This window comes from Elephantulus edwardii, unplaced genomic scaffold (assembly GCF_000299155.1).
Source record: "Elephantulus edwardii isolate Elephantulus edwardi_28Jun2011 unplaced genomic scaffold, EleEdw1.0 scaffold00117, whole genome shotgun sequence".
NCBI classification, from domain to species: domain Eukaryota; kingdom Metazoa; phylum Chordata; class Mammalia; order Macroscelidea; family Macroscelididae; genus Elephantulus; species Elephantulus edwardii.
In genome coordinates, this window is record NW_006399867.1 from 10,439,415 (window position 1) to 10,465,972 (window position 26,558).

A 26,558-nucleotide genomic window follows, 5' to 3' on the forward strand; every position below is an offset into this window, starting at 1 on the left:
CTTTAATAAAAGTGTGATTCATACAAGGACATACCCATAATAAATAACTAACAACACGGCAGTAAAAAAAATATATGGATTACATCTTCATATCAAGAAAACCAAAATCCCTACCACTGGAGCAATAGGCAACATCAAGATAGATGGCAAACTATTGCAGTTGTCAGCAATTTCCTTTTATTTGAATCCACAATCAACCGTCCATGGTAGCCAACAGTTAAGAAATCAATACATATATTGCATTGGGGAAAATCTGCCGTCAAGGACTTCTTTCAAGCGCTTAAAGAGTGAGGATATCAGTTTCGTTAAAGACCTAGGTGTGCCTAACCCAAGCCATAGTATTTTTCTGTTGCTTTCCATGCATCTAAAAGATGGACAATGGATAAGGAACGCTGAAGGAGAATGAATGAATTTGAATGGTGGTGCTGTTAAAGAGGACGGACTATCCCATGGACTGCCTAAAGAGTAACCACATTTGTCTTGGAGAAGGTGCACCCAGGGTGCTCCTTAGAGGCAGGGACGGTGAGACCTGGTCTCAGAGACTTTGAGAATGCTGTCAGGAGGGGCCTGTCCTTGGAAAAAGACATCATGCTGGGAAAGGTAGAGAGTCAGAGAGCAACAGGAAGAATTTCAACAAGATGGGCTGACACAGTGTCTGCAACGGTGGTCTCGAGTATGGTGGAGATTATGATGGTGGCGCAGAATAGGGCAAGGGTCAGAGCTGTCATTCATAGAGGCGCTACAGATCATGACAGATTCAACAGCACCGCACAACAACCCTGGGCTCATCCCAGCTCAGAGCTGGTTTAGTCGGACGTGCTGGCTAATAAGGTTCAGGATGTTCAAAAACCCCTCTTTGTTTCCTCTCTGAACACCTCCCTGATGTCCCTTTCCATTGGCTTGCAGCAGGCGGGGAGAGGAGTGGGGTGCTGAGCGGGCACGGGGTGAGCAGCAGTGGTGACCCGTGTGCTCCTGTTGGCAGGGCAAGTTCATCCGGATCAACTTTGACGTCACTGGTTACATCGTGGGAGCCAACATTGAGACCTGTATCCTTTGGCCCAACCCGAGTCACGTGGCACCTACACACAACCTCCTGCTGAGAGATTGAGGGTGCACGAGAGAGGCACCCCTCTCCCCTTGGCTTGAGTCTCTTCCAGGACAATGTTCATTAAGGTTTTCTTCCCTGAACGGCAGGCCTTGGAGGGAGTGGGTATCCTGCATTGACCTCTTCCTAGATGAGGGATGTTGGGGTGGTTACCCGGCCTCCCTGGACCCCTTTGGTGATACTGGGATGATGACCTCATATCATCATTGTGAGGATAAAGTGAATGAATCCATGCAGGGTTCTCAGAGGGTCCAAAGGGCAGAGCAAGGAGTGGGGGAGTCTTAGCTCCTATAGAGTCGTCGTCATCATCAATACCCACTCATGGCAGTGTCACCCCCACCTGGCCCGTATCAGAGTAGAATCATGCTCCCTACAGTTTTCCAAAGGAGATTGCCAGGCCTTTCTTCCTAGTCCCTTTTAGTCCGGAAGAGCTACTTAAATCCATACAGCATCATTGATAGCATGTAAACCTCTGCTGTCAGATGGATGGTAGGTGTGTGTGAGGTCCATTGACCAGGAATCAAAATCGGGTCTCCCACATTGAGCAGATAATTGGGTCCTTGAATCACCACTGTCCCACTGCCTGGCGAGGAGAGCACAGGAGGAAACTGCCCATCTTTCTCCCACTGAGCAGCTGGTGGATTCGAACCACCTGACTTTTGGTTTGGCAGCACAACTCCCTACCCATTAATCTGCCTGTTGTTGTTGTTTTGTGCCATTGAGTCGCCTGTGACTCATAGCGCAATAGCTATGACTAGGCACAATAGCTCTGAACTCGGCCCTGTCCTGAGCCAATCTCTGTCGCTAACACACTTACTCCCATTACTCCCGCTACTGTGTCAGTCCATCTCATTTGAGGTCTTCCTCTCCTACACTGACCCTCTGCCCTCCTGAGCACAGTTTCCTTCTCGAAGGACTAGTCCCTCCTGGCCGCATATCCAAAGTATGTGAGATGGAGCTTCAAAATCCTTGCTTCCCAAGGAGCCTGGTCTGGGACATTCTAAAGACGAGGAGATGGTGATGTTTGATTGGGACATGACCATGTCCCACCTACCCCTTCCTCCTGGGGTCACCCTTGTGTGACTCAATACAAGCTGACCCATGTGTATTAGAGCAGAACTGTGTTCCGCAGGACTTTGATGGCAGATTTTTTTGGGAGTAGATAGCCAGGCCTTTCTTCTGCGGTCCCTCAGGACAGACTTGAATCTTTCACCACGTGTGTCAACTGTTTGCACCACGGAGGATCTTCAGGGTTCTTGGCACCTTGGTTTTATTTTTTGGTGTTTTTTTTTCTTTTCATGCTTTCCCCTTTCTTGATTCCCCTCACTCCTTTAAGACCTGGAGTCTGCCAGCAGCACACAGTGGTCTTGCTTGTCTGGAAGTTTAACCCCTGCGAGTTGTGTGTGGATGTCTTGACCCTGTACCTGCTCTTCCTGGCTCTCTAAGAAGCCTTTCCTGAGCCCTGAGCTTGCTCCTCCCCCGGCTGGTGGGTCAGGCTTTGGAGGAAGGAGGCTGGGCTTCTACATGAGAATGCCCATGGCACCCGCAGAATCCTTGCTGCTGTTGATGTTGTCAGCAGCAGCCGAGTTGGCATGGTGACCCCATCCCATCTTTGAATGTAAAACAGACTCTAGAAATTTTGCTTTTAAAAAGTAGGCTGCCAGGCCTTTCTTCCTAGTCCCTCTTAGTCTGGAAACCTGTCCAGCATCACAGCAACACTGGAGCCTCCACTGAACAATGAGTGTTGCCTGTGCGTGAGGTTCGAGAGCCAGAAATCACACGCAGGCCCCTGTATGGGAGAAGAGAATTCTACCACGGAGCCACCACCACCACCTCTGTCTCCCAGAATCCTTAACTCCTCCCAACCAGACCTTCTAGAAAAGTCGCGGGCGATTCGCCAAGCCAGAGATGAGCGGACATTCCACATCTTTTACTACATGATCGCTGGCGCCAAGGAGAAGATGAAAAGTAAGTGGGGGCAGTGACTAGTGTGGGAGAGCCTTCAGCTTCCCTCGTAAGGGTTAAACTGGTATCCAAGGGTCTGTGGGAGGAGGAGGGGGCTTCATCTTCTGGTGAGCAAGACAGGCTTCTTTTTTCTTGAAAGATAAAATGTAAAGATAGATTGATTAGGAAGTTGTATTTCAGAGATGGACCTCCCTCCTTGAAAGGAAATGTGGAGGAGAAGCTGCAATCCTCGCCTTTGGTTGCTTTTGTTGTTGTTATTGTGTACTGTCTGTCGTCAGAACTGACACACAGCTAATCCTCCAGCGGGTTTTCAGAGGCTGCAAATCGCACGAGAGGGCCGCCCACTTTTCCAACTGCCGGCCTGTGGGTTGCGTAACTTCTTACCTTCCCCTTCACCAGAGCTCCCTTATTGTTAAAAACATACAAAAATCGTAAGGAATATGCCAGGGACTATTGTAGGGGCATTCTGGTAATACATTTAGGTTTCAGAAATTTTATCAAAATAATTATTTTATCAAAATAATCCCATCCATTTCGTGGCCCATTGATTAATGCTGAGTAAGAAAATGAATGGTTGGATGAAAAATCGTTTGCTTCGCAAATATTCACTCAAATAAAATTGAAAATTTCTGGGGGGCTGGAGGAGAGCTCAAAGAACCTGGATGAAATCCATATTGCTTCTCACAGTCTGGGGGGGGGAAAAAAAAAAGCAAATTGCCAAAAGGACATTGTACTAAAAACTCACACCTCTGCTTTCGATGAGGTTATTTTAGGACTCTGCCAGTAGAGGGAGACATAGTCCACTTACTCCCTGTTGCTTGGCTTGGAGAATTTATTTTTTTTGGTGAAAAAGATACTAGGTCAATGCTATACACTGGCAAATGCGATTAAACAAGACCCTTTGGAGATCTCTAGGAAGAAACATTTACATTCTTCTTTTGTCAGTTTGGCCCCAAAGAGAATATTCTGGTTATCTGTAGGTTCCTGCTGAACCCAGAACTTGGGCCGGGTACAGTTGAGTCCCAGGGCAGTGTGGAAAATTGATGAATCTAAGAAGAGTCTAGGGAGCTCTGGTGGACTAGTCTCAAGAAGCTGCATTGCAATCCCAAAGGCATATGGTTTGAATCCACCAGCTACTCCGAGGGAGAAGAATGGTCAATCTCCTTCCGTGTGATTTACTGCCTCTGAAACCCACCAGAGGGTCAGCTATGGGTTGATTCCAACTCGATGGTACACACAACAACAACAACAACAAGAGGCTAGACTGGATAATGTCTTGGCAAAGACCCATCCTTGTGACCTTAACTCAAGAGCTTGCATTAACTGATACACTGAGTCTCTTTAGCTTCATGTTTCTGAAGTGGCCTCCAAGTGGCTTGACCCATAAAAGGCTTTTGCTTAAGAGGAAAAGTGTCTCACTGACCTCCTCCCAAAAGTTCCGTTAATTCCAGCCTCTATAAAGGTTGGGTGTGGGAGAGGGTCTGCGATGTGTTGAAGGATGTGGTAAGGGAAGCTGCATGAGGTAAAAGGAAAAGCAATTATAAACTTGGAGTCAGGGGGAAGGGGACTGTAGACAACAAAAAAGAAAATAAAACTTAGTGAATTTACAGAAAGCAATATCCAATCTGTGTGGTCATGCAAAGGAGGAGTTAGAAAAATAAAGGACTGGTGAGCTCTGGTGGTCTAGTGGCAAGAAGCTGTGCTCAATCCCAGAGGTGTGTGGTTCGAATCACCAGATGCTCTGCTGGAGAAAGAGGGACAATCTCCTCCTGTACCTGTCAGATCTGATTTGACAGTACACACACATACAAATAATAATAAAATTGTAAAAGTTTGTAAAAACAGGAATAAAGGACCATTAAATATTTTTTAAATTCTTTTTATTTTATATTGGTTTGTATCTAAAGTTCATATACATTGCATTTCTTTTATATATGTTTTATGCATTTTTTTTCTTGCTGCATACCATCTAATTGGATCCGACTGGCACAGGAGAAGATTGCTCCTCCCTCTCCAGCAGAGCATCTGGTGGATTTGAACCACGTGCCTTCAGGATTGCAGCGCATTTTCTTGTGACTAGGCCACCAGAGATCCCTTACAGTAAATCTTTTGGGTGTTGTGTTTTCTGTTAGCTTCTCAGCTCTTGTTGTAGCAGAAAAGCAGCAGTAGACAACAGGCAAAGAAATGGGAGCAACTGAGTTCCTACAAAGTTTATTTACCAAAGCAACCAGTTTTTCACATCCATAATCTAAACTGTTATTAAGAGAAAAAAAAACTCTGTCCTGGAGAAGGTAAAACCAAATTTTTCCTTGGAGGCAAGGATTTTGAAGCTCCATCTGACATACTCTGGGCATGTGGCTTTAGGGACTGGTGCTTGGAGAAGGATGTCATTTTTGGAAGGGTGAAGGGACCGCACAGGAGAGGAAGACCCTGGATGAGATGAACTGATGCACTAACTAGGGCAATGAGGGTAGGTGTGTTGAGACAGATTGACTCAGGACAGGGCAGGTTTCAGAGACAGGGTCGCTATGCGTTGCAGATGATTCAATAGCATATAACAACAACAAAAAACTGTTTATGGAGTCAACTAAAAATAATTAAAGCAGAAGATGAGTCTTATGGGAGAAATAAAACTTCCATTCTTTCAGGAAGTAAGGAGATAATATCTAAATTTGGCATATCCAGAAATAACAAGATACGCTTATTAGAGAGAGGGGTGGTACTTACAAAATGAAACCACTGGAAGAGAGAAAAAGCAAATTGATAGGGAGCTCTGGTGGCCTAGTGGCAAGAAGCTGTGCTGCAATCCTGAAAATGCACAGTTCAAACCCACCAGATGCTCCGCTGGAGAAGGAGGGGCAGTCTCCTGATGCCAGTAGGATCTGACTCAATGGTACACACACACACACACACACACACACACACACACATAAAAAAGGAGGGGGGAAGCAAGCTGGCAGGGGGAAAATTAAGACAGGAGTGATGTTTTCTATTAAAAATCTTTTGTTACTACAAGTAGATCTTAACGTAAGATGGGGTTTGCCACTAACAACTCCATCATAAGCCAATTCTGGTTTAAGTCAAATATCTCATTTCCTGTCCCCCAAAACTGTCACTGTGGTTACTTTCTTATTATCAATGTCTTTATAAATCTGATGGGGGCTCCTCAGGAGAAAGATGGCCGGTCTCTGCCCATGTAATTTACAGCATCTGAAAACCTGCTGGAGGGTCAGCTGTAAGTCTCCTCCAGCTTTATGATAATGAGTTGTTATGGATATTGATTTAATTTCAGTTTAGAAATCTAATCTCTGTGTATCTTTATGGGGTGGAAGCATTAACACATACATTTACAGATGTGATGAGGTTAGTAACCCACTCACTGAGTATTGTATGGATTACTCACAGGAAGATGATGTTGTTGGTATGTGCTGTCGAGTCACCTGCAACTCACAGCGGCCCACATGTACAACACAACTGCCCTAAACTCTGCCCTGTCCTGTGCCAATCTCACCATCTCCGACACAACCACCCCCAGTACCCCAGTCACTGAATCAATTAATTTCATTGAAGGTCTTCCTCTCCTGCGCTGTCCCTCCATCCTCCCAAGTATGATGTCCCTCTCCAAGGACTGGTGCCTCCTTGCAACATGTCCAAAGTATGTCAGACGAAGCTTCAGAATCCTTGCCTCCAAGGCACAGCCTGGTTTCACCCTCTCCAGGACAAAACTGTTTTCCTAGCAGCCCATGGTATATTCAATACTCTTCTCCAACACCACAGCTCAAAGGCATCAATTCTCCTTGTATCATTCCTAGCCACTGTCCAGCTCTCTGCAAAGACCATGGCCTGTATCAGGCGCACCTTAGTCTCCAGACTGACATCCTTGCACTTCAGCACTTTAGAGAGGTCTCTGACCACAGATGTATCCAAGTAAAAACAGGCAGCTGTGGATATCTATTATAATAACCTGAATACGCCACACTCTGGGGACTCCTTATAGTTGATTTTAAAAAAAATAACATGTATGTGTAACTTTGAAAATATTTAGTAAATTAATGAACAAAGATTAAGTATTCAGAAAGCTTTGATCCTGAAGGCAGGGTGCTTTGGGTCAATGAGATGATGTCTCTCTCCTCCTCCAGGTAGGTGGTGACCTGTGCCAGGTTTAGGCTTTAGCAAGCAAAGCCAAGCCTAGCTTTGGGCTTCCCTGCACCTAGCACAGTTCACAGCAGGAACCACTGGAGAACAGGCTGGGTAGGGTCATCCCACCATGATGCTCAATGAGGCCCGAGCCGCCTTGGGAAAAAGAAAACAGCCCAGTCCACACTGTAAGTGAACGTATATCCTCTCACCACTGTCCTCTCTTTCTCGCCCTTCTAGACGACTTGCTTTTGGAGGGCTTCAGCAACTACACCTTCCTCTCCAATGGCTACGTGCCCATCCCAGCTGCCCAGGACGATGAGATGTTCCAGGAAACCTTGGAGGCCATGGCGATCATGGGCTTCAACGAAGAGGAGCAGCTGTGTAAGCCTTCACCCCTTGAGTCTGGGGACTGGTGAGGAGACCTAGATTCGGGCTGCTGGTGCAGCAGGACTCAGTGAGGGAATTTCTGCTGCTCAGTGCAGATCTCTGTCCTCTCAGTTCTCCACCTCCAACAGGTGGCTGTACCAAAGTCCCCTCGGAGTCTCAGTCTTGTCAAATATAAAATAATGATAATGATAAAATATATTATCCTTAAAGAAGATTGTGAACATATAGATTAATTAAAAATATATTTGATACTCTTTGAAGCTCTGAGCTATTAAAAGTACATCCCAGGGAAAAAAAGGAAAGAAAAAAAGAAAAGTGGCTGTATAAGATGGGACTCTTTTAGTTATCAATCACTTAAATTGTCTTAAGAAAAAAAAAAGGAAAATTATTCACTTGGAGAACTGGAAATGTCAGGTATTCTAACTTAAGGCACAGCAGATCTGGAGCCTCAAAAGATGACTCCAGAACCTGGTTTCTCTCCCTCCAATTCTCACCAATATTGTCTCTAAGTTGATTATGATTTCTTGGCAGCAAAATGGCTGCTGTGGCTCCAGCCCTTGCATCCTTGCATTTAAATTTAACAGAAAAGCGTGGAGTGGATTCCCTGATTGATCGCTGACTGGAATCTCAAGGGTATGAGCAGTCAGTCTGCATTGATGTGCATGTTCCTGAAATACTCTTTATAGACCAGCAAGTGTGGGGGGGTGGGATCTCTAAGTGTCTTAAGTTATGATTGTTCCATTCTTGGAGCTAAACATTGATCTTGTTGAGTGTGGGCCAAGCCATTTCTCCACAAAACAGGACAGTTGGGAGGACGTAATTGAGACTTGGGAGAATGTACGTGGGGTCTTTCTGGAAAGGCAGCTCTAATGTCACTTGCTCATTGCCACCTCAGTAACCCAGTTACAGGATGGCTGATCCTCTAATTGGAATTCTGAGGTGGATTTGAACTCCCAGAGAAGCCACGCCTTCAGATTATCAGTGCAGTTCGCTGTGAATTAGGCCACCAGAGCTCACTGCTGTGGTATCATTGTTGGAGAAAATCATCAAGTCAGAACTGACCCATAGCTGACCCTCCACTGGGTTTTCAGAGGCAGTTAATCACATGGGAGGAGATTGCTCATAGGCTAGTATTACTTAACTAGTATCATCAATCAGTAGCTAAGACAGACATTTGAGCCTGAGAACATTAGGCTCAGAGAGATATTCACAGTCTCAACAGTGCTGGGTTCAATGTGTCCTGTGGTTAAGCTTCAACCCTTTTGGTAACTCTGGGACAGAGTTGTGGGAAATTCCCTTCCTTCCCATGCCCGTGTCCCTTTGGGGCCCAGAATAGTGCTGAGGTTGCTGAGATATCATGTAGGGGAGGGGCAGCACCTCCCAAAAAAACCCTCAGGACCCAGGAAAAGATATTTCTGTCAGTCAGCTGCCAAATGGATGGCACTGTGGGGTTTGGTCAGCATCCAGGGCTGCCCGATCACACAGGCTCTCCAAGAAGAGCTTATTTTGTTTGGGACATAGGTAATCTTGCTTCTAATCTTTGCTTTAAAAATAAGATTACTAGGGAGCTCTGGTGGCCTAGTGGTAGGAAGCTGCACTGTAATCCCAGAGGCACGTGGTTTGCATCCACCAGATGCTCTGCTGGAGAAGGGACAATCTCCTCCTGTACTAGTCAGATCCAATTTGATGGTACACACACACAAAATAATAAACAAAAAAAATTAAAAAAAATAATATGACTAAAAACATTTTAAAAATAGAGATTACAAGCTTGATGTATCTTATTTGTTCTTTGCCACCAAGTCAGCCCCTGATTCTTGGTGACAGCAGGATCAGACTATTGCTCTCTACAGGATTTTTGTTCACTGGTTTGTACAAGGGGATTGCCAGGCCTTTCCTCCTAGTCTTTCCTTATCTCTAAGCTCCCCTGAAACTTGGACAGCGTCATGCTGTTGTTGTCAAGTGCCCTTGGGTTAGAACCCGCTCATAGCTGACCCTCTAGAGGGTTTCTAGAGGCTGCGAATCACATGGGAGCAGATTGGCCATCTTTTTCCAACAGCGTCTCTGGTGTATTCAAACCACCTGTATTCAAATAAATACACGTTCCACTGACTGATGAATGGTGGCTGCAGATGAGGCCCATTGGCTAGGAAATGGATCTGAGTCTCTGGATGGGATCTGAGAGTTCTATCATTGAACCGCCACTGTGCCCAGCATTTTAAAATTATTTTCTTTTTAATGTACTAGAATATCAAGTGCCTTTTTATTTAAGTTGTGGGAAACTGGAACAAATGAAAAGAATGATAGAGGGCTTAGTAAGTTATTGCCTTGCTTTATGAAAGAAAACTGTGATGCCCTTTAAATCATGCTTTTAGAAAAGCATAGGGACCATTCAATATTCATATTTAAAATGAACAGATTAGGTAGCAAAGTAGTATGCTAAGTACCTTACCTGCATTATTTAATATTGCAACAACATGATGTGCTGGCTGTTGTTGTTGCCAATTTGCAAATGAGTAGATTGGGGAAAGGGATTTTTGCCCAAGAACACAATCTCATGTTTTCTGAGTCTTATACTTATTCACTGTGCTCAGTTTTTGTTTTTGAGCAGGTGGCTTTTGTCCTTTAAACTCCTTGGAAGGTCTGTGTCAGTGATGTGGTGGTGAGTCATTGATAGAATTCTTATCTTCCATGTGGGAGACCCGGGTTCAATTCCCAGCCAGGGCACAACCATCCCCTATCTCTTAGGGGAAGCCTGTGTGTTTCTAAGATGCTGAACGGATTTCAGTGTCACTTCTGGATTAAAATGTAGCAGGAAAAATATTTTAATACTAAAATAAATTGCTAGATACTTAATACCAAAGTAAATTACTACTTAAATACTTCTGAAAATCAGCCAACGAAAACTCTATGGATTATATATGTGCAACAATGAATGAATGGAAATCCAAGTTTTCTGCAAAGTTTAGTTAAAATATCAATTAAAAAAGAAAATAAAATTAAAAGGTGACATTCAGGAATTTAAAAAAAGAAAACTCTGTGGATTACAATTGCCCATCTATAACCCCTCCTGGAAATGGTATAGAACTGGGCAGCATTTCATTATCCTGTGCGTCTATCACTATGGATGGTGGAATGGCTAAATGGCAACCAACATCAACAACAAACATTTAACATATCAGGTATGACCCTGAGACCAGAAGAAATAGATGGTACCCAACCACCACTTCTCACTGCTCTCAAAGAGATCACAGTAGAGAGTGGGGGAAATGTGGAACAAAACTAAAAACCATAAAAAAATGCCAGCCTTGTAGGAGTGATAGTGACTAGTGGGATCCTCAACTTGGCCCTCAGTCCCCCTTTGAATCTGGAACAAAACTCACCCCCAAGATTCAACTTTCAGTCAAAAGATAGGGAGACCTGTAAAGTGACCACCACCAAGGAAGTACTGACTCCTTAGGATAACCAAACATATATGATCAAAATAGCACCATTTTCCCAGTGATAAATTCCAGAAGACAAGAAGAGGTAGACAGAAGGATGAATGGAAATGAGAATCACAGGGAGGAAGTGGGGAAAGTGGGATTACATTGTGAGTTTAGTAAATAATGTTATAAAACAAAATGTGTACAAATGGTTAAATGAAAAACCATCTTACCTTGTACAGTTTTCACACAAATCACAGTAAAAAAAAATCAGAGCTCAGCTATGGAAACAGAGACTAGCACAAGACAAATGTGTTCTAAAATGTAGACTCCTTGCTGGGTAATAAGTGACAGAGATTACACCATGAGACACCACTCCTTTCTCCGTTCCTTCCCTGTCCTGACATCTCTCTAAGAAGGTGGTGAGATGTTTCATAGATCTTCAGTCCCCTTGATATTTGCTGATCTTCCTTCTACCCGGAGAGGAGATGGATTCAAGGTCCAGGACCACAGTCCATTCCCCTAGGCCATTCTGTAATCCAAGAATACTGTTCATTTTTCTTGTATTTATTTGTACAGTTGTCATCTGTTTATATCAAGTGAGGCTACTCTTTAAAAAAAGAAAAGTAGAGAGTGAATATTTTCCATTGACATAAATGTAAGAGAAACAAATGTGTTTAAGGAAGAATAGTAACAGCAGATGGTATACAGAGAAGACATGAAAATGATGGACACTGATGACCACTGGATGGGGACGTGGACCAGCGTGCTTCCTACTCCCTGCCCTCCATGGTGAGGCTGGCAGAGATGAACCCCAATCGCTGGGACTCTGGGGGACCCGAAGTGACCACAAGAGGCCAGATTTTCTCTGCCACGTTGGGTTATTTTGTGTGCATGGGGCAACTGTCCAGTTCATCAGAGTCTGAGAGAGAAACAGTTATAAAGGATGGACCTCAGAGACTGTCAATCCAGCCCCGTTTCCTGGAGCTCAGAGAGAAAGAAAAGGTCTTGCCCCACATCACCCTGAGAGCTCAAGCAGCATAGGACTGGAATCAAAGCTGCTTTATAACAGCAACTAATGTTAGTGGAGGAAGTCTCAGTGGCTCAGTGGTTAAGCACTCTGGTGCCAACCAGGAGGTCAGTGGTTCAAAACCACCAGCCATTCTGCTCAACAACAACAACAACAAAAAATCTGGCCGTGTGCTCCTGGGAACCAAATCCAAGTCCACTGGGCTCAAGTTTATTCCGACTAACAGCAGTCAGGTTTCTGAGGCTGTAAATGTTTGCAGGAGGAGACTGGTTGTAGTTTTCCATCAGCAGTCCAACATACAGTGCACCGTGTCAATCCCATGTGGTCGTTCTACCCTGTCCTATGGGGTCATTGTCAGTTGGAATGAGCTTGATGACAGTGGTGTTTTGGTTTTTAGGTGTTTCTTGAGCACCAGCTCTGTGCCAGATATCAGGCCAAGTACTTTTCAGGCTCTCTCACGTAATCCTCACCCAGCGTCCTTGTGTGATGTTTTTATTGACTTTGAGATGATACTCCCACGTTTGTGGGGAAATTGAGCTCTCTAGGGTTTCTGTTCTTGATATTTTTGTTTGTTTGATTTTTTTTTTAAATAATTGTCAGGGAGCTCTGGTGGCCTAGTGGCAAGAAGCTGTGCTGCAATCCCAAAGGCTCATAGTTCAAATCCACCACCAGATGCTGTGCTGGAGAAGGAGGGGCAGTCTCCTCTTGTGCCAGTCAGATCTGACTCCATGGTACACAAGAGGAAAAAATAAAGAAAGCAACAACAACAACAAAAATAGACTGTCAGGTCTTTCTTCTAGGCCACCTCTGAAGAACATGAGTTGGAATCAGCTCAGTGGTAACTGGCTCAGACGGTGACCTGGAAACCCAGAGAGATTACTCTTGCACTTGAGGTTGTATAAATGCTAAGATCAGGGCAGGACTTTCAATCCAGTCAGCCTGGATTCAGCACCACTGCACTCAACCTCTAAGTGTTCCCATCATCCACACATCCATCATCCACCAATCCATCCACCCATCTAGCCACCCATCAGTCTTCCACCCATCCGCTCATTCATCATTCATCCATCATCACCAATGTTTCTACCCATCCATCCATCATAAAGTATCATCCATCTACCATAAATCCATCCATCCATCATCTACATATCAATCATCCATCCATCAGTCACCTATCCAACCATCCATCATCCCAGCATCCACCCACCAATTTATCCATCCATCAACAACTACCCATCCATTCCTCTCATGGTTATATGCACTTGAAGGATTTGAAGATGCATAAATGATTACAGCAGACCTCAACCTTCTAGAAACCCATGGCCTTTCAGAGATTTCAGACACAGAGACTATTTTAATAGCAACATGGACTAAATATGGAGTCAGAGGAGTCTCAAGGTTCTAGAAACACAGAGTTATTGCCTAGAGAAACTTGGACAGAAAAGGAAAAACGTTTGCCCTTCCTCATCCCAATCCAGACATCTTACACACCCGGTCAGAGTATATTAAGAAGCATAGGGTTTGATTTTGTTTTTAAATATTTTTTATGGACACACACTTTAGAAAGATGCATGTGTCATAAGTACACTGCTCTATGAATTGTCACACATTAATAAACCTGTGTAGTTAGCACCCACTTTAAGTACAAAGACACCACCAGTGCCCAGGAGCTCCTCATGCCCTACCAGGAGCCTCCTCCAATCAACTACAACCCTGACATCTGACCGCTTAACTAGATTGAGCCTTTTCTTAAACTTTGCTTAAGTGGATTTATATTCTACATTCCTGTTTGCATCGGCTATGGTTTCTTCAGCATTCATATCTGTGAGGTACCACAGTGTTGTTGTCTGTGACTTTAGACCTTTCCTTCTCATTCCTGTCTAGCAGGATTTGCAAACATCCTCTGTAAAGAGTCAAATCATAAATATCTGATCATATACTCTCTGCTGCCACAATAACTTCTGTTTTAGTGCACAAACAGTCATAGGAAATGTGGTCAATTTGTGAATTCAACTGTTTCAATAAAACTTTATTTACAAAAGTAGATGGTGGGCCTAGGGAGCTCTGGTGGGCTAGTGGCAAGAAGCTGCACTGCAATCCCATAGGTTCACGGTTCGAATCCACCAGATGCTTTGCTGGAGAAGGAGAAGCAATCTCCTCCTGTACGGTCAGATCTGATTTGACAGTACACACACACACACACACACACACACACACACATGCGCGTGCGCACACAAATAATTCTTTTTTAAAAAAGAAAGCAGATGGTGGGCCAAACTTGGTCCATGGGCTATCATATATATTGAAGGCACAAAGTTTTTAGCAATCATCTAAAATATTTAGCTCCCATGTGCCCAGATTTTCTCCCCTGTTAGTAGGGAGTTGGGGTGGTTTTGTTTTCTACTGAACCCAGAAGCTCTGTACTGAGGATCTTATCTGTTCTTCTCTCCTCATCTCAGCCATATTGAAGGTGGTATCATCTGTTCTACAGCTTGGAAATATTGTCTTCAAGAAGGAAAGGAACACAGACCAGGCATCCATGCCCGACAACACAGGTACTGGCTGCTCTCTCTCAGTAACTGACGAATCCACAGGTGGGCGAGATTGTCACTCTCAGTCTTCATCTCTGGATGTGGCAGCTGGAGGGTTACCAAGAGCTGCACTGGGCTATGATGACTGGCTTTTCTATTCTTCCCAAGTATTTCTCAGCTGAGGTCCTCCTCTTCCATCTTATTTTAATAGTATATCATAGCATTGGCTAAGAAGGTAAGAAGGACAAGAGTCCAGAATAAGAGCTGCGTAGCAGGGTGGGGAGGAAGTTGTGCAACAATGAAATAATTTCTTTTCAAAGAGAAAAGTGAACTGAGCGAGTGGGTAGGGAGGAAAATGTGCAACAATGAATGACTGGTAATCCAAGTTCTCTATAAACTTTGGTTAAAATCTCAATTGAAAGAAAAAATGTGTGTGTGTGTGTGTGTGTGTGTGTGTGTGTGAGAGAGAGAGAGAGAGAGAGAGAGAGATAAATATGAATATAAAAAGAGAACAAAGAGTTGAACCCAAAACTGTTCAAGTTTAAATGTCCAACTGGAGCATACTCTGTCTTCCACATCATCAATGCCTTTTAGTAAAGCCTCAGGGATGAGCTCTCTGAGGACTGTGGTTTGAGGACTCTTGTTCTCTGTTTTCTACTATCCATCATGCTCCGTTTCTCCAGGGGAAAGCAATGTATAGGCAGATCATGAATAGTCCTGCATTGAATCTTCTTTTCCAAGCCTTGTCTTTGGTGAGAAACTCAAGATACTTCTTTTCTCCCATTCAGCTGCTCAGAAAGTTTGCCACCTCATGGGGATTAATGTGACAGACTTCACCAGAGCCATCCTAACCCCACGTATCAAAGTTGGACGGGATGTGGTACAGAAAGCTCAGACAAAAGAACAGGTGATAATGTACCTGCCATTTATTTTGGAAAAAATCATCCACCCACTCATCTGTTCATTCACCCATCTGTCTGTCCACTGATCTATCCACCTGTCCACTCCTCCATCCCTATGCCAATCTGTCCATTCTTCCATCCCAACACCCATCCATCTCCCCATCCATTCACCCACCCAACTCACCCATCCATCTGTTCATCTTTCCATCCATCTCTCCATCTTTCTGTCCACCCACCTGCCCGTCCATCCATCAGTTCATCTATTTATCCCTCCATGCTTAAAATTTGAAGTTTGTGTCAGGTTCTCAGCAAGAACAGCAGAGTCCCTAACTCACTTGTATCTTGATTCTTTTCTCCTTACCCCACCCCATCAAATTGTACAACCCCCTGCACATCCTCATCCCTCTGCTTCTACCCTTCCCCACCCCTCTTGGATCCTTATACTCATTCTACGATAATGGTTTTTATACAGTATTTGTCCTTGTGGGACTGAGTTTGTTCACTCCGTATAATGCTCTCTGGTCCCTCCCAAGTTAGGTAATAATTTACAAAATCATTACTCCTGTGTGCTGTGTAGTATTCCATTGTGTTTCTTGGGATCAGGTGTAAGTCATGACCTAAGAAACGTATCTGTTAAAATGGCTGTGTACACTTTATGAAGATGACACTGTCTACTGTTGAATGGTCCCCAAGAGTGAGACCACAGTCCCTCTGAAGGGAAGTGTTCCATTTTTCATACAATCATTCTTCAGGTCTGACACCATCACCTGCTCCTACTTTTCTGGTGGTTGTAGAAACAATATAGCTTCCTTTTTGTATCTTTTTTAAGGTTCGAGGATTAAGGCAGGGGGGAAGTGAAAATCTAAACCACTGACCTGGCTCACGTGAAGGTGTGATCCACGGTGATAACCCGACCCCCCTTGTTGCCTCTGCAGGCTGACTTTGCCATAGAGGCCCTGGCCAAGGCCACGTACGAGCGCCTTTTCCGCTGGATTCTCAGCCGAGTCAACAAAGCCCTGGACAAGACTCACCGGCAAGGAGCTTCATTCCTGGGCATTCTGGACATCGCCGGCTTTGAGATATTTGAGGTACGGCTCTGTGAGTGCGTGACAGCTGTGATTTGGTTTCTGAGGCAAAACCTTCCCTAGGAAAAATTGTTATTTTAGGACATGACAAGCAGTCTTTACAGGATAAGAAACTGGCTACTAAAAGTTAGGCCCTCACCAGTGCAAGAGAGACAGAAATCCAGTGTTTGTTGTTGTCATGTACCATCAACTCGGAACCGACCCCTAGCTGACCCTCTGGTGGGTTTTCAGAGACAGCTCATTGCACGAGGGGAAACTGCCCCTCCTTCTCCAGCGGAGCAGCTGGTGGGTTCAAACCACATGCTTTCAAGATTACAGAGCAGGATCTTGCCACTAGGCTACCAGTGAAATCCTATAGGAAACATAATTTTTTTGTAAAACTGAGACGGCCAGAGCTATAGCTGAATTCAATCGACATCTCTCATATCTCTCTCTCTCTCTCTGCTTCTCCTCAAATTGGTCATATTCAGGGAAGTTCTTGCCTCATGGTGATAAAATGGCTACCACGGTACCAGTCTGCCTCAGTAACCCTAAAAAGAATGAGCCTATCTCCCTTTTTTATTTTCACAACAAAGCTGACCAAAATTTTATAATTGAATCTTTTAAACTTTTATTTATTGTTATTTCTTACTCACTGTGTTGGGTCACATGGCCATCATTGGGCCAAGCATTGGTTTCAGAGTCTCCCAGTACTTCATATAGTTTAAACATGGTGGCCCTCAGGCACTAGAGGATGTTCTCAAAGAAATAGAGCATCTTGGGATCGAGAACTATCCCAAAATTGCCTGCTACAGGGGTTCACCTTCTTTGAACCTCAGTGCCAACGTGTGTACGACAGAGGATGTAACATACTTCAGGAGGTGACCTAGTGGTCAAGCACTTCACTGCAAACTAAAAGATCTCTCTCTGCTTCATTGTCGTAGAGTCAGAACTGACTCATAGCTGACCCTCCAGTGGGTTTTCAGAGCCTGTAAATTGCAAGGAGGAGATTCCCCATCTTTCTCCCGAGCCCTCGCTGGTAGAGAACTGTCAGAGAGGTGCTACCTGCGGGTGGAAGGCACAAATCCCTGTGATTTACGCCATTGAAATTATCTACCGGAAACATGGTTCAATCTTGCTAGCCACTCCCTGGGAGAAAGACGTACCTGTCTGCTTCTGTAAAGAGGAATCCTAGATTTGGTTTTGGAAATCCTGGAAGTCAGTTCTACTCTGTCCTGCAAAGTTGGGTTGGATTGGCTGGAAGACCATTGGGACTATACCTGCCAAGTGTATCTGAGGCGTAGATAATCGTACAGATGAGAGAGCAAAGCATCCTTATAACAATATGCATGAGGACCATGAGGCATTGGAGCAGAGTAGTATGGAATGGAAGAGGTCCATTTCTCCCACTCCGATGATCTCCAGGCAGGCTTTGCTGGGGTCCAGGCCCTGCCCTTGGGGCTGAAATGGGAGAGCAGGCTTTGATGGGGAGGGCAGCAGGTTGGGGAGCTCCCTCGGGGGTGGAGTGTCACTAGCACCTGTCCTCACGTGACTTTATGTGACCTGGCTCCCTGGTGTCCTGTGGCGCAGGTGAACTCCTTCGAGCAGCTGTGCATCAACTACACCAATGAGAAGCTGCAGCAGCTCTTCAACCACACCATGTTCATCCTGGAGCAGGAGGAGTACCAGCGCGAGGGCATCGAGTGGAACTTCATTGACTTCGGGCTCGACCTGCAGCCCTGCATTGAGCTCATCGAGAGACCGGTGAGGCCCTGTCCCTGCACCAGCGTCACGCGTGTGGTGCGCGCCTCAGGGTCCTGCACGTCTGTGGTCTTCATGCAGCTTCCCTGAGGGTTCTGCACTGCCTCCTGGGCACACAACTGCCCCCGCCACTGTGCCCTCAAAGGCTACATTTATTCTGTACCTTTAAAAAAATAGAAGGTTCTTGTATTTTCAGTGAAAGCTTAGGTTCTCGTTCAACAAGTTGTTCAGTGCAAGTTGTTCAGTGAGTGATTCGGTGACATCCGTTGCTTTCTTTACAATGTGTAAACATCCTCTTTATTTCTGCTCTACTTGTTCCATTTTAATTCCTTCACCTTCCTTCTTATAAAGGTACAGAAATGATGTTAATCATAGAACAGAGCTCAGGTCTTTTGTGCAAAGCTTACTCTGAGTCATATTTGACTCGACAGCACTTAACCACTGCTAAGTGAGACTAGTGCTGTTATATGTGGAGGAACATTCTTCCACTTTGCACATCACTCTTAATCAATGTGCTGTATGGCTTAACCTGGGTTTGCTGGGATGCTGAACCTTGTACCATTGGGGTATCAAATACCAGAATGGTTTCCCATGGTGGACAGTGTTTGGTGGAGCTCCCAGCTAAAACAGTAAAACAGGTTGGGAAACAGGAGTGGCATCCACTTCCTAAACCACATGCCTCTGGAAACTCTATGAACTTGGAGAAACAACGATAGCTATGGCAAGGCATTAGGTCTTTTGTTCGTAGGGTCGCTATGAGTCGACCTTGACTCAATAACAACCAGCAGCAAAAATAACCTTCCTTCTGCCCTCACATCCTAATATGGGTTTCTACATTGAGGATATTGGGGTGGGGTTTTTTTTCTCCTTCTTTTTTAACTTTATATTGGTTTGCTTACAAAGTTCACATACATTATGTTTCATACTTTCTTCATTCATATTGTATTCCATACAATCATTCCCATGCATTATGTTTTATAAAATCAGTCACCATTGGACCTTGTCCATCACTGGTGGGCGGAGGGAGAGGGTGAAGGAAATGGGAAGGATAGATTTTTCTTTTTAGTGGTGTGAGTGGACAGAAAGCCATCTTTATATAGAGGCAAATATGGTAATGGAGCTGGGAGGATGCCTTTGTGTCGGTGACTGGTGGCGGCCAGCTCTCCCTGGGTGCCCACCTGCCCTAACCCTGCCCCTTCCCTCCCTGTCCTCCTCAGAACAATCCCCCTGGTGTGCTGGCCCTGCTGGATGAAGAGTGCTGGTTCCCTAAGGCCACAGACAAGTCCTTCGTGGAGAAGCTATGCTCAGAGCAGGGCAACCACCCCAAGTTCCAGAAACCCAAGCAGCTCAAAGACAAGACCGAGTTCTCCATCATCCACTATGCTGGAAAGGTACCAGCCACAAGTCCCAGGGTCCTCTTTGTCCCGATGGGAACAGCAGGCAGGATGCTTAAAATAGGAAACACTTGGAAATGGTAGAGCTGTCTGGGTTCCAAACATAATCTGGTGCATCCTGAATCCCAAACAAGTTCTCTATATATGTTTTCTGCAATTCTAGAAGGTACAAGATTTAGTATCTCTACTACTGGGCCAATTGGAAGCATCAGAATTGATGGGGAAGAGATTGAGATTGTTAATAGCTCCGGTGAGCTTGGCTCTACAATCAACACTCTTGGCACCAGCAGCCAGGAAGTTAAAAAACTTATTGCATTGAGAAAGTCTGATGTCAGTCTGGAGACTAAAGTGCACCTGATATAGGCCATGGTCTTTGCAATCACTTGCTAAGCATCAGAGAGCTGGACAATGACTAGGGAGGATAGAAGGAGAATTGATGCCTCTCTGACTGGGAGAGAAATAGGAGGCCCCAGCTTCTGCTCTTACTTTTGAGCAGAAATGGAGATATCTGATGGGTGGGATTGTCTTTGACAGGTGGATTACAATGCAAGTGCCTGGCTGACCAAGAACATGGACCCACTGAATGACAATGTGACTTCGCTCCTCAATGCTTCCTCGGACAAGTTTGTGGCCGACCTGTGGAAGGATGGTAAGGCCCTCCCTGCTCCAGGGAGAATCCGACACCCTAGTCTTCTCTCTTCTCCCAGCTGTTCCTGATTCCCACACCTATTCCCATACTTGCTCCCAGGAGGTAGGCCTCAGGAAAGAGCAATGTTGGCATCTCGTGGAAACATTCAGTCACCTACCTCCCTGGGGTTGAGCCCCTCAACCCCACATCTGAATCCGCTAAGGAGAAGGTCCTGAGGTCAAGGCTCAGTCAACACACGTGGTGGAAGCAGTGCACTTGGCCTGATGGTCTAATTCGGCTCTGATTCAGGAGTCACTTCGGGTCTTGTCTCTGCCACTTCCTGGCTGGATGATCTTGGGCAAGACATTTAATTTTGTTAAGCTTCCATTTTCTCATTAGAAAAGTCAAGTAAGCCACAATTGTTGCCAAGATTAACACGAGGGTTAAATTAGGCCTGTGATGCTCAAACTTGGGCGCACGTCTTTTGGAGAGTTAGTTAAACACAGATCCCTGGGCCTCACCCACTTGGGTTCTGCTTCTGTACATCTGAGAATGTACGCTGGGGCCTGAGAATATTGTCAATTAGCTCTCAGCTAATGCTGATGGTCTCGGGACTCCATTTGGTCCATTTTGAGAACCAATTGATCTATCAGAGACCCTCATTGCACAAAGAGAGTACTCCATCAGCTTCTCTCCCCTTTAATCCGGCGTCTTTTCCAAACACCCCTCAGCACCTGGATATTTCATACTTACGGGCTCCTTGATCTGTGTCCACGAGAACAGCCATATTCCGAGATTATCCCCTTAGAGGGTAGGGCTTCCCCAGTGCTTGGAGCATGTTGTTGTTGTATGAGCCAGAGTCAACCCATAGCTGATCCCATAACAGGTTTTTAGAGGTAGTTCATCACATGAGAGGAGACGACGGCCCATCCTTCTCCTGCTGGAGCATGCTAGGCGCTTTATATGTGAGAAGAAGCATTGAGGGTCCTCATGGAGGGAAGTGCTTCCCTTACCTTATTTACTTTTTCCTACTTTCATACAGCAGATGCTGTTATTTTCCCCAATATGTGGATGAAGAAATTGAGGCCCAGATAGGTGTAGGCTAATGTGGCCCAGTAAGCCCATGACCAGAGCAGGGTTAACTCCAGGACTCCTCCACTCATGAGCTCCCCCAGTTGGACAATACTTGAAACCTCCCCTCTCCCCCAACACACCGATGCTTCTGCCTCAGTGGCGGAGACAAAGGTGTCGTCCGGCAGAGAGAAGAGTGGAGGCTGGTGCCTACCGAGGAGGGTAGGGATGTGACGTCTCCCAGAGAACGTTCTCCTCTCAGGCGTCTTCACTCACCCACCCCCGTGTAGACCTGGTTCTCTGGCTCGTTGTGGGGAGCTGGGGACCCCACAAGACTGACGTCTTCCTTCATGCTCCCATAGTGGACCGCATCGTGGGGCTTGACCAGATGGCCAAGATGACTGAGAGCTCGCTGCCCAGCGCGTCCAAGACCAAGAAGGGCATGTTCCGCACGGTGGGGCAGCTCTACAAGGAGCAGCTCGGGAAGCTGATGACCACACTGCGCAACACCACACCCAACTTCGTACGCTGCATCATCCCCAACCACGAGAAAAGGGTGAGCCGGCCCGACCTGCAGGCTACCACCCACCCAGGATGCCTGAACTGGTCAGATTGACAACCCCACACACACCCGGGAATGAAGGAGGGCTCTGTGTGTATCAGGCGAGTGGAGAGAGGAAACGGACCCTGGAGACACTGAGGTAGACCATAGCAAGAGTGTCAGAGAGAGAAGAAGCCTCACTCCTTCTAACCCGAAGCCTCCACCAGCCTTAGATGGGAGATAGTCTGAATCTAGTGCCTGTTCCCCATATCTTGAGCCCCTGGATGATGCAACCAGCTAATCAGTGAGCTACTAACAAAAAGGGTGGCTGGCTTAAGCACCCAGAGGTGCCTTAGAAGACAGGCTTAGCAATCTGCTTTGAAAGGGTCATAGCCATGAACACTCTACCTAACACAGTTCTACTATGAAACCTAACGTTGCTATGAGTTAGAATTGGCAACCTGTTTGATTGGTCTTTCCCTGTCTAGATGCATAAGAAGGACAGGAAGGGATCATGCATCCAGGGATTGCTTTAGCCATAAGTTGATGTCAAAGGCACCAAGTCACTGATTCACTGATCCAGTAGACTTTCCACTGATTCATTCTTCCAGTAGATTTTCACTGATTGCCTACCTGTGGTGTGGGCCAGGGACAAGTGCTAGAAGATAGGCTGTAGTACCAGACCTTGGGTTTCTCATAATCTTACTCAACAGTTTTTAACTAGGGGTGATTGTATTCCTCTAGGGAATGCTTGAAAATGTCTAGAGGTTAAGTTGTCACATTGGAAGGAGGGTACTATGGGTATTTTGTGAGTAGAGAACAACCAAGGATACTGGTCAACATCCTACAAGGCACAGGACAGCCTTCATCTCAAGAAAATATCTGGTCCAAAATGTTAGTAGTGCTGAAGTTGAGAAACAGAACTAATGAGGGGGCTAGATATCCAAGCTGAGAACCATGATATAATGGGGTCATTTGTGGAAACTCCAAGAAGCCAGGACTCCTACCCAAGTCTCACTCAAGGCTCAGAAAGTTTCTAGGAGAATGGACTTTAGAGAATATTGTTGTTGTTGTTGTTGTTGTATACCATCAAGTCAGAACCAACTGACCCTCTAGCAAGTTTTCAGAGGCAGTAAATTATACAGAAGGACATTGCCCATCTTTCTCCTACAAGCCAGTTAGTGGATTCAAAATTCATGCCTTTGGGTTGGCAGGGCAGCTCCTTACCACTAGGCTACTAGAGCTTAAGTAGGTATCAATTTGGTGAAGTAGAGAATGGAATGAGAGCATCAACCTAGGCAGAGTAAGAACAAGTGTGTCAGTAAGAATTGAAGAGTGTATATAAGAAAGAGCAGTAGGTAGTTGCATGTTGTTGACATGGTGTGAGGCAGGGATTATGGAAAGATGCGGCTGAATGAATGGACAAGGAGTAGATTGTGAGTTCCTTGTGTGCCGACCAGAGTTTGACCTTCTTCCTGCAGGTATGCCACTGGGGAGGAGTACCTGGGTGGTACAAATGATAAATGCACTTGAGTGGTAACTGAAAGGTTGGAAGTTTGAGTCTATTTAGAGGCACCTTGGGAAAAAGACTCCACTAGCTATTTCTGAAAATCTAGCTACTGAAAACCTGTGGAGCACAGTTCTACTTTGACATACATGGAGGTCATCAAGCATTTAGATCCACTCAATGTTAATTGGTTTTCAAAGCCACAGTAGGTTCACATTTTTTAAAACAGAATGAGAGAATGAACTGGAGAGACAGGAGGCAGGATTGGGAGCAGAAGATTGGAGAGGAGGTTATTCAGGTTGTTTAGACTGGAGAAGATGGTATTCCATGGATAGTCGTGATAATGGAGATGGTGGATTGTGAAATATTTGGGAATTAGGAGCAACAGGAGATGGCAATGAACAGGAAATAAAAAGTGAGAAAGTGGGAAGTGACCAGGATGAAGCCCTAGTTTCTAACCAAATTATGACTGGTGCCATTGAGTGCTATGGGGCAAAGGAATCAAATGAAAGGGATTGGAGGCCCAGAGGAAGTACATTATTGTGCCTGTTATGATGACACCTCTCTCGGTTTCTTTGTTAACACCCACCATGACCTGGTGAAGCTGATCCTCTAAGGTCTGAGATTTGGTGCGTGTTATTCCTGGCCCCTGGTCCCAGTGATCCTTGCCCTTCTCTACCCCTGCAGTCAGGCAAGCTGGATGCATTTCTGGTCCTGGAGCAGCTGCGGTGCAACGGGGTGCTGGAGGGTATCCGTATCTGTCGTCAGGGCTTCCCCAACAGGATCGTCTTCCAGGAGTTCCGTCAGCGGTGAGCTTGCAGGGGCCGGCGCAGGTGGGGCGGTGGGTGAATATAACTGAGTAGAACAAATGATGGGAGGGGTGCTCAATGACTGCTGTTCTGTCTTCCAAGCTATGAGATCCTGGCAGCAAATGCTATTCCCAAAGGCTTCATGGATGGCAAGCAGGCCTGCATTCTTATGGTGAGTCCATCCTGGCTTTTAAGTTTACTTAGCTCATGCATGGTCAGAGAGCCCTGGTGGCACAATGGTTAAGTGTTTGACTACTAACCAAAAAGATCAGAGTTCAAACCCACTGCAGCTGTGCCCTGGTGACCTGCCCCAATTAACAGGCAAGGAAACCCTTTACAGCAGTTCTACTCTGTCCTACAGTGTTATTGTCAGAATCCACTCAATAGTCTACAGGTCACAGTCAAGTTCACACATTTTAGAAATAGAACCAGAGGCTATATTTAGAGGGTAGATTTAAACATAGATTGAAGAGGCCAGATTGAAGAGGCAGAACTAGAGATAAAAGACCAGGTAGGAGGATTTAAGGCCCTTAAGGTTGGAGAAAAAGGTGGTTATAATGATGAGAATAAAGAGGTGTAGGTGGCCCAGCCCCAGGCCCCTCCACTAGCATTTACTTGTGGTGGGACCACTGCTCAAAAGGGCCCCACTGACAGCAGGAACTTTCCTCCTCTTTTACAGATCAAAGCCCTCGAGCTCGATCCCAACTTGTACAGGATTGGGCAGAGCAAGATCTTCTTCCGAACCGGGGTCCTGGCCCACCTGGAAGAGGAGCGAGACTTGAAGATTACAGATGTCATCATGGCATTCCAGGCCATGTGTCGTGGCTACCTGGCCAGAAAGTAAAGACTGTTCCCACATCCTAACGTCTACCCACACACAGACCGGAAACACCAAAACCGTTCAGACGGAAGTTCCATGCTTTGTATTTGGACTTCCTGTTGCTAAGAGGTCATCAGTTATTAGATGCATTATTGCTTGAACGGCAGCTTATTCTTGAGGGTCAAGAAATGTCACCACTCCCAATCCATGTCCAAGTTTAAATGCAGGGAAGAGGAGAAGTTCAGACCCACTGTATCTCACATTCGGGGCTGCACTTCTTGACTCTTTGCTGAAGGACAGTGGGCAAATTCATTCTGGTGCCTTATAGGACCTTCTGAGCCTCAGTTTCTCTTACTATGATTCTTTCTCCTTCATGGAGTTAGCTATGAGTCAATGAGATGGCAAAGGACTGAGAATAGTGCCTCGTTATGTCTTCTGAAATGCTGGAACACAAAAGGCACATAAAGAAATGGTATATGGCTCAATCTTGAGCCTTGTAACCAAATGAGATTCGTATGACAGGGGCTTGAACGATCTACTTCCCCGTCTGTTTTGTGAGGACTTGGAGCTAGATGAGGAATAGGGTTCCTGGATAAAAATTGCACCCCAAAGAGAACTATAGGGTCATGGAATGACTGTCTAGAGCATTTCTCAGCCCTAGGTGTAGGCTACACCCTTATCTGCCCTGCTTGTGCCAAGATGATTGTCTATCAGAGACCCAAGTTGGTGAAAGTCAAAGCTAAGGAGATTTTTGTGCTAGAATAGACCTATTAAGTTTGGTGACTAAATTCTCTGCTGTTTCCTCTCCCATCTTCAAACTAACTGGTCACCTACTCCTGAAATATCCCTTACGATGGTCACTAAGATAACCAGCAGAGAAAAGAAGGTCATGGTCATCACCTCTGGTTTCTCATAATCAGTAACCTTAGGAAGAGCTCCATGTCAAGGTCTCCATATGAGATTCCAAAAACACACTGAGGAAAGAATAGATTTGCCAGAAGCCCCACTGTAGGGAAAGCATGGTCCAGGCGAGGGCATGAGAGATCCTTCTGAGAAATAAGCTAGCCTAGATCTGTTTACACAGTAACTGGGGGAGTAGAGGTGTCAGAGATTGGCTCAGGATAGGACAGGGTTCAGAACTATTGTGCATAAGGTTGCTATGAGTCGTAAGTGACTCGACAACATATAACTACGTGATTTGATTCTGAGGTGTTAGTTGGATCCCAGCCCTGAGTCTAGGGCACTGTGTGAGCCCTGAGGCTGCTTCTCCCTCTGAGAAAGGCTCCAGATGAAGGAGTGGTCTGCTCACTCAGATTAATGCTCAGGACTTCCTGAAGAATCTAGCTGAGCGGAATGAGGAGTATCCCTGTGCAATCCCAGATTACAAACTGGACTGAAGAATGCTGCAGGAAAGGGTGCTGTGGACACTAGGGAGAGAGTGTGGACATCAGGGAGTGCAAGTGATGGGAACGTGGACA

At 45.5% G+C, this 26,558-nt stretch overlaps 1 protein-coding gene across 2 annotated transcripts in view; it reads left to right on the forward strand.

Moving 5' to 3' along the window:
• Positions 1–26,558, forward strand: part of MYH11 (myosin, heavy chain 11, smooth muscle) — a 109,061-nt gene that overhangs the window by 53,364 nt on the left and 29,139 nt on the right. For both annotated transcript variants that reach the window (XM_006892671.1, XM_006892670.1), the window contains 13 exons: positions 983–1,046; positions 2,975–3,073; positions 7,448–7,591; positions 14,512–14,607; positions 15,372–15,490; positions 16,421–16,573; positions 18,140–18,313; positions 19,528–19,701; positions 20,239–20,353; positions 21,766–21,959; positions 24,139–24,260; positions 24,363–24,432; positions 24,940–25,100. In XM_006892671.1, the coding sequence (XP_006892733.1) occupies positions 983–1,046; positions 2,975–3,073; positions 7,448–7,591; positions 14,512–14,607; positions 15,372–15,490; positions 16,421–16,573; positions 18,140–18,313; positions 19,528–19,701; positions 20,239–20,353; positions 21,766–21,959; positions 24,139–24,260; positions 24,363–24,432; positions 24,940–25,100 (1,685 nt within the window). The remainder of the gene's footprint in view (positions 1–982; positions 1,047–2,974; positions 3,074–7,447; positions 7,592–14,511; positions 14,608–15,371; positions 15,491–16,420; positions 16,574–18,139; positions 18,314–19,527; positions 19,702–20,238; positions 20,354–21,765; positions 21,960–24,138; positions 24,261–24,362; positions 24,433–24,939; positions 25,101–26,558) is intronic.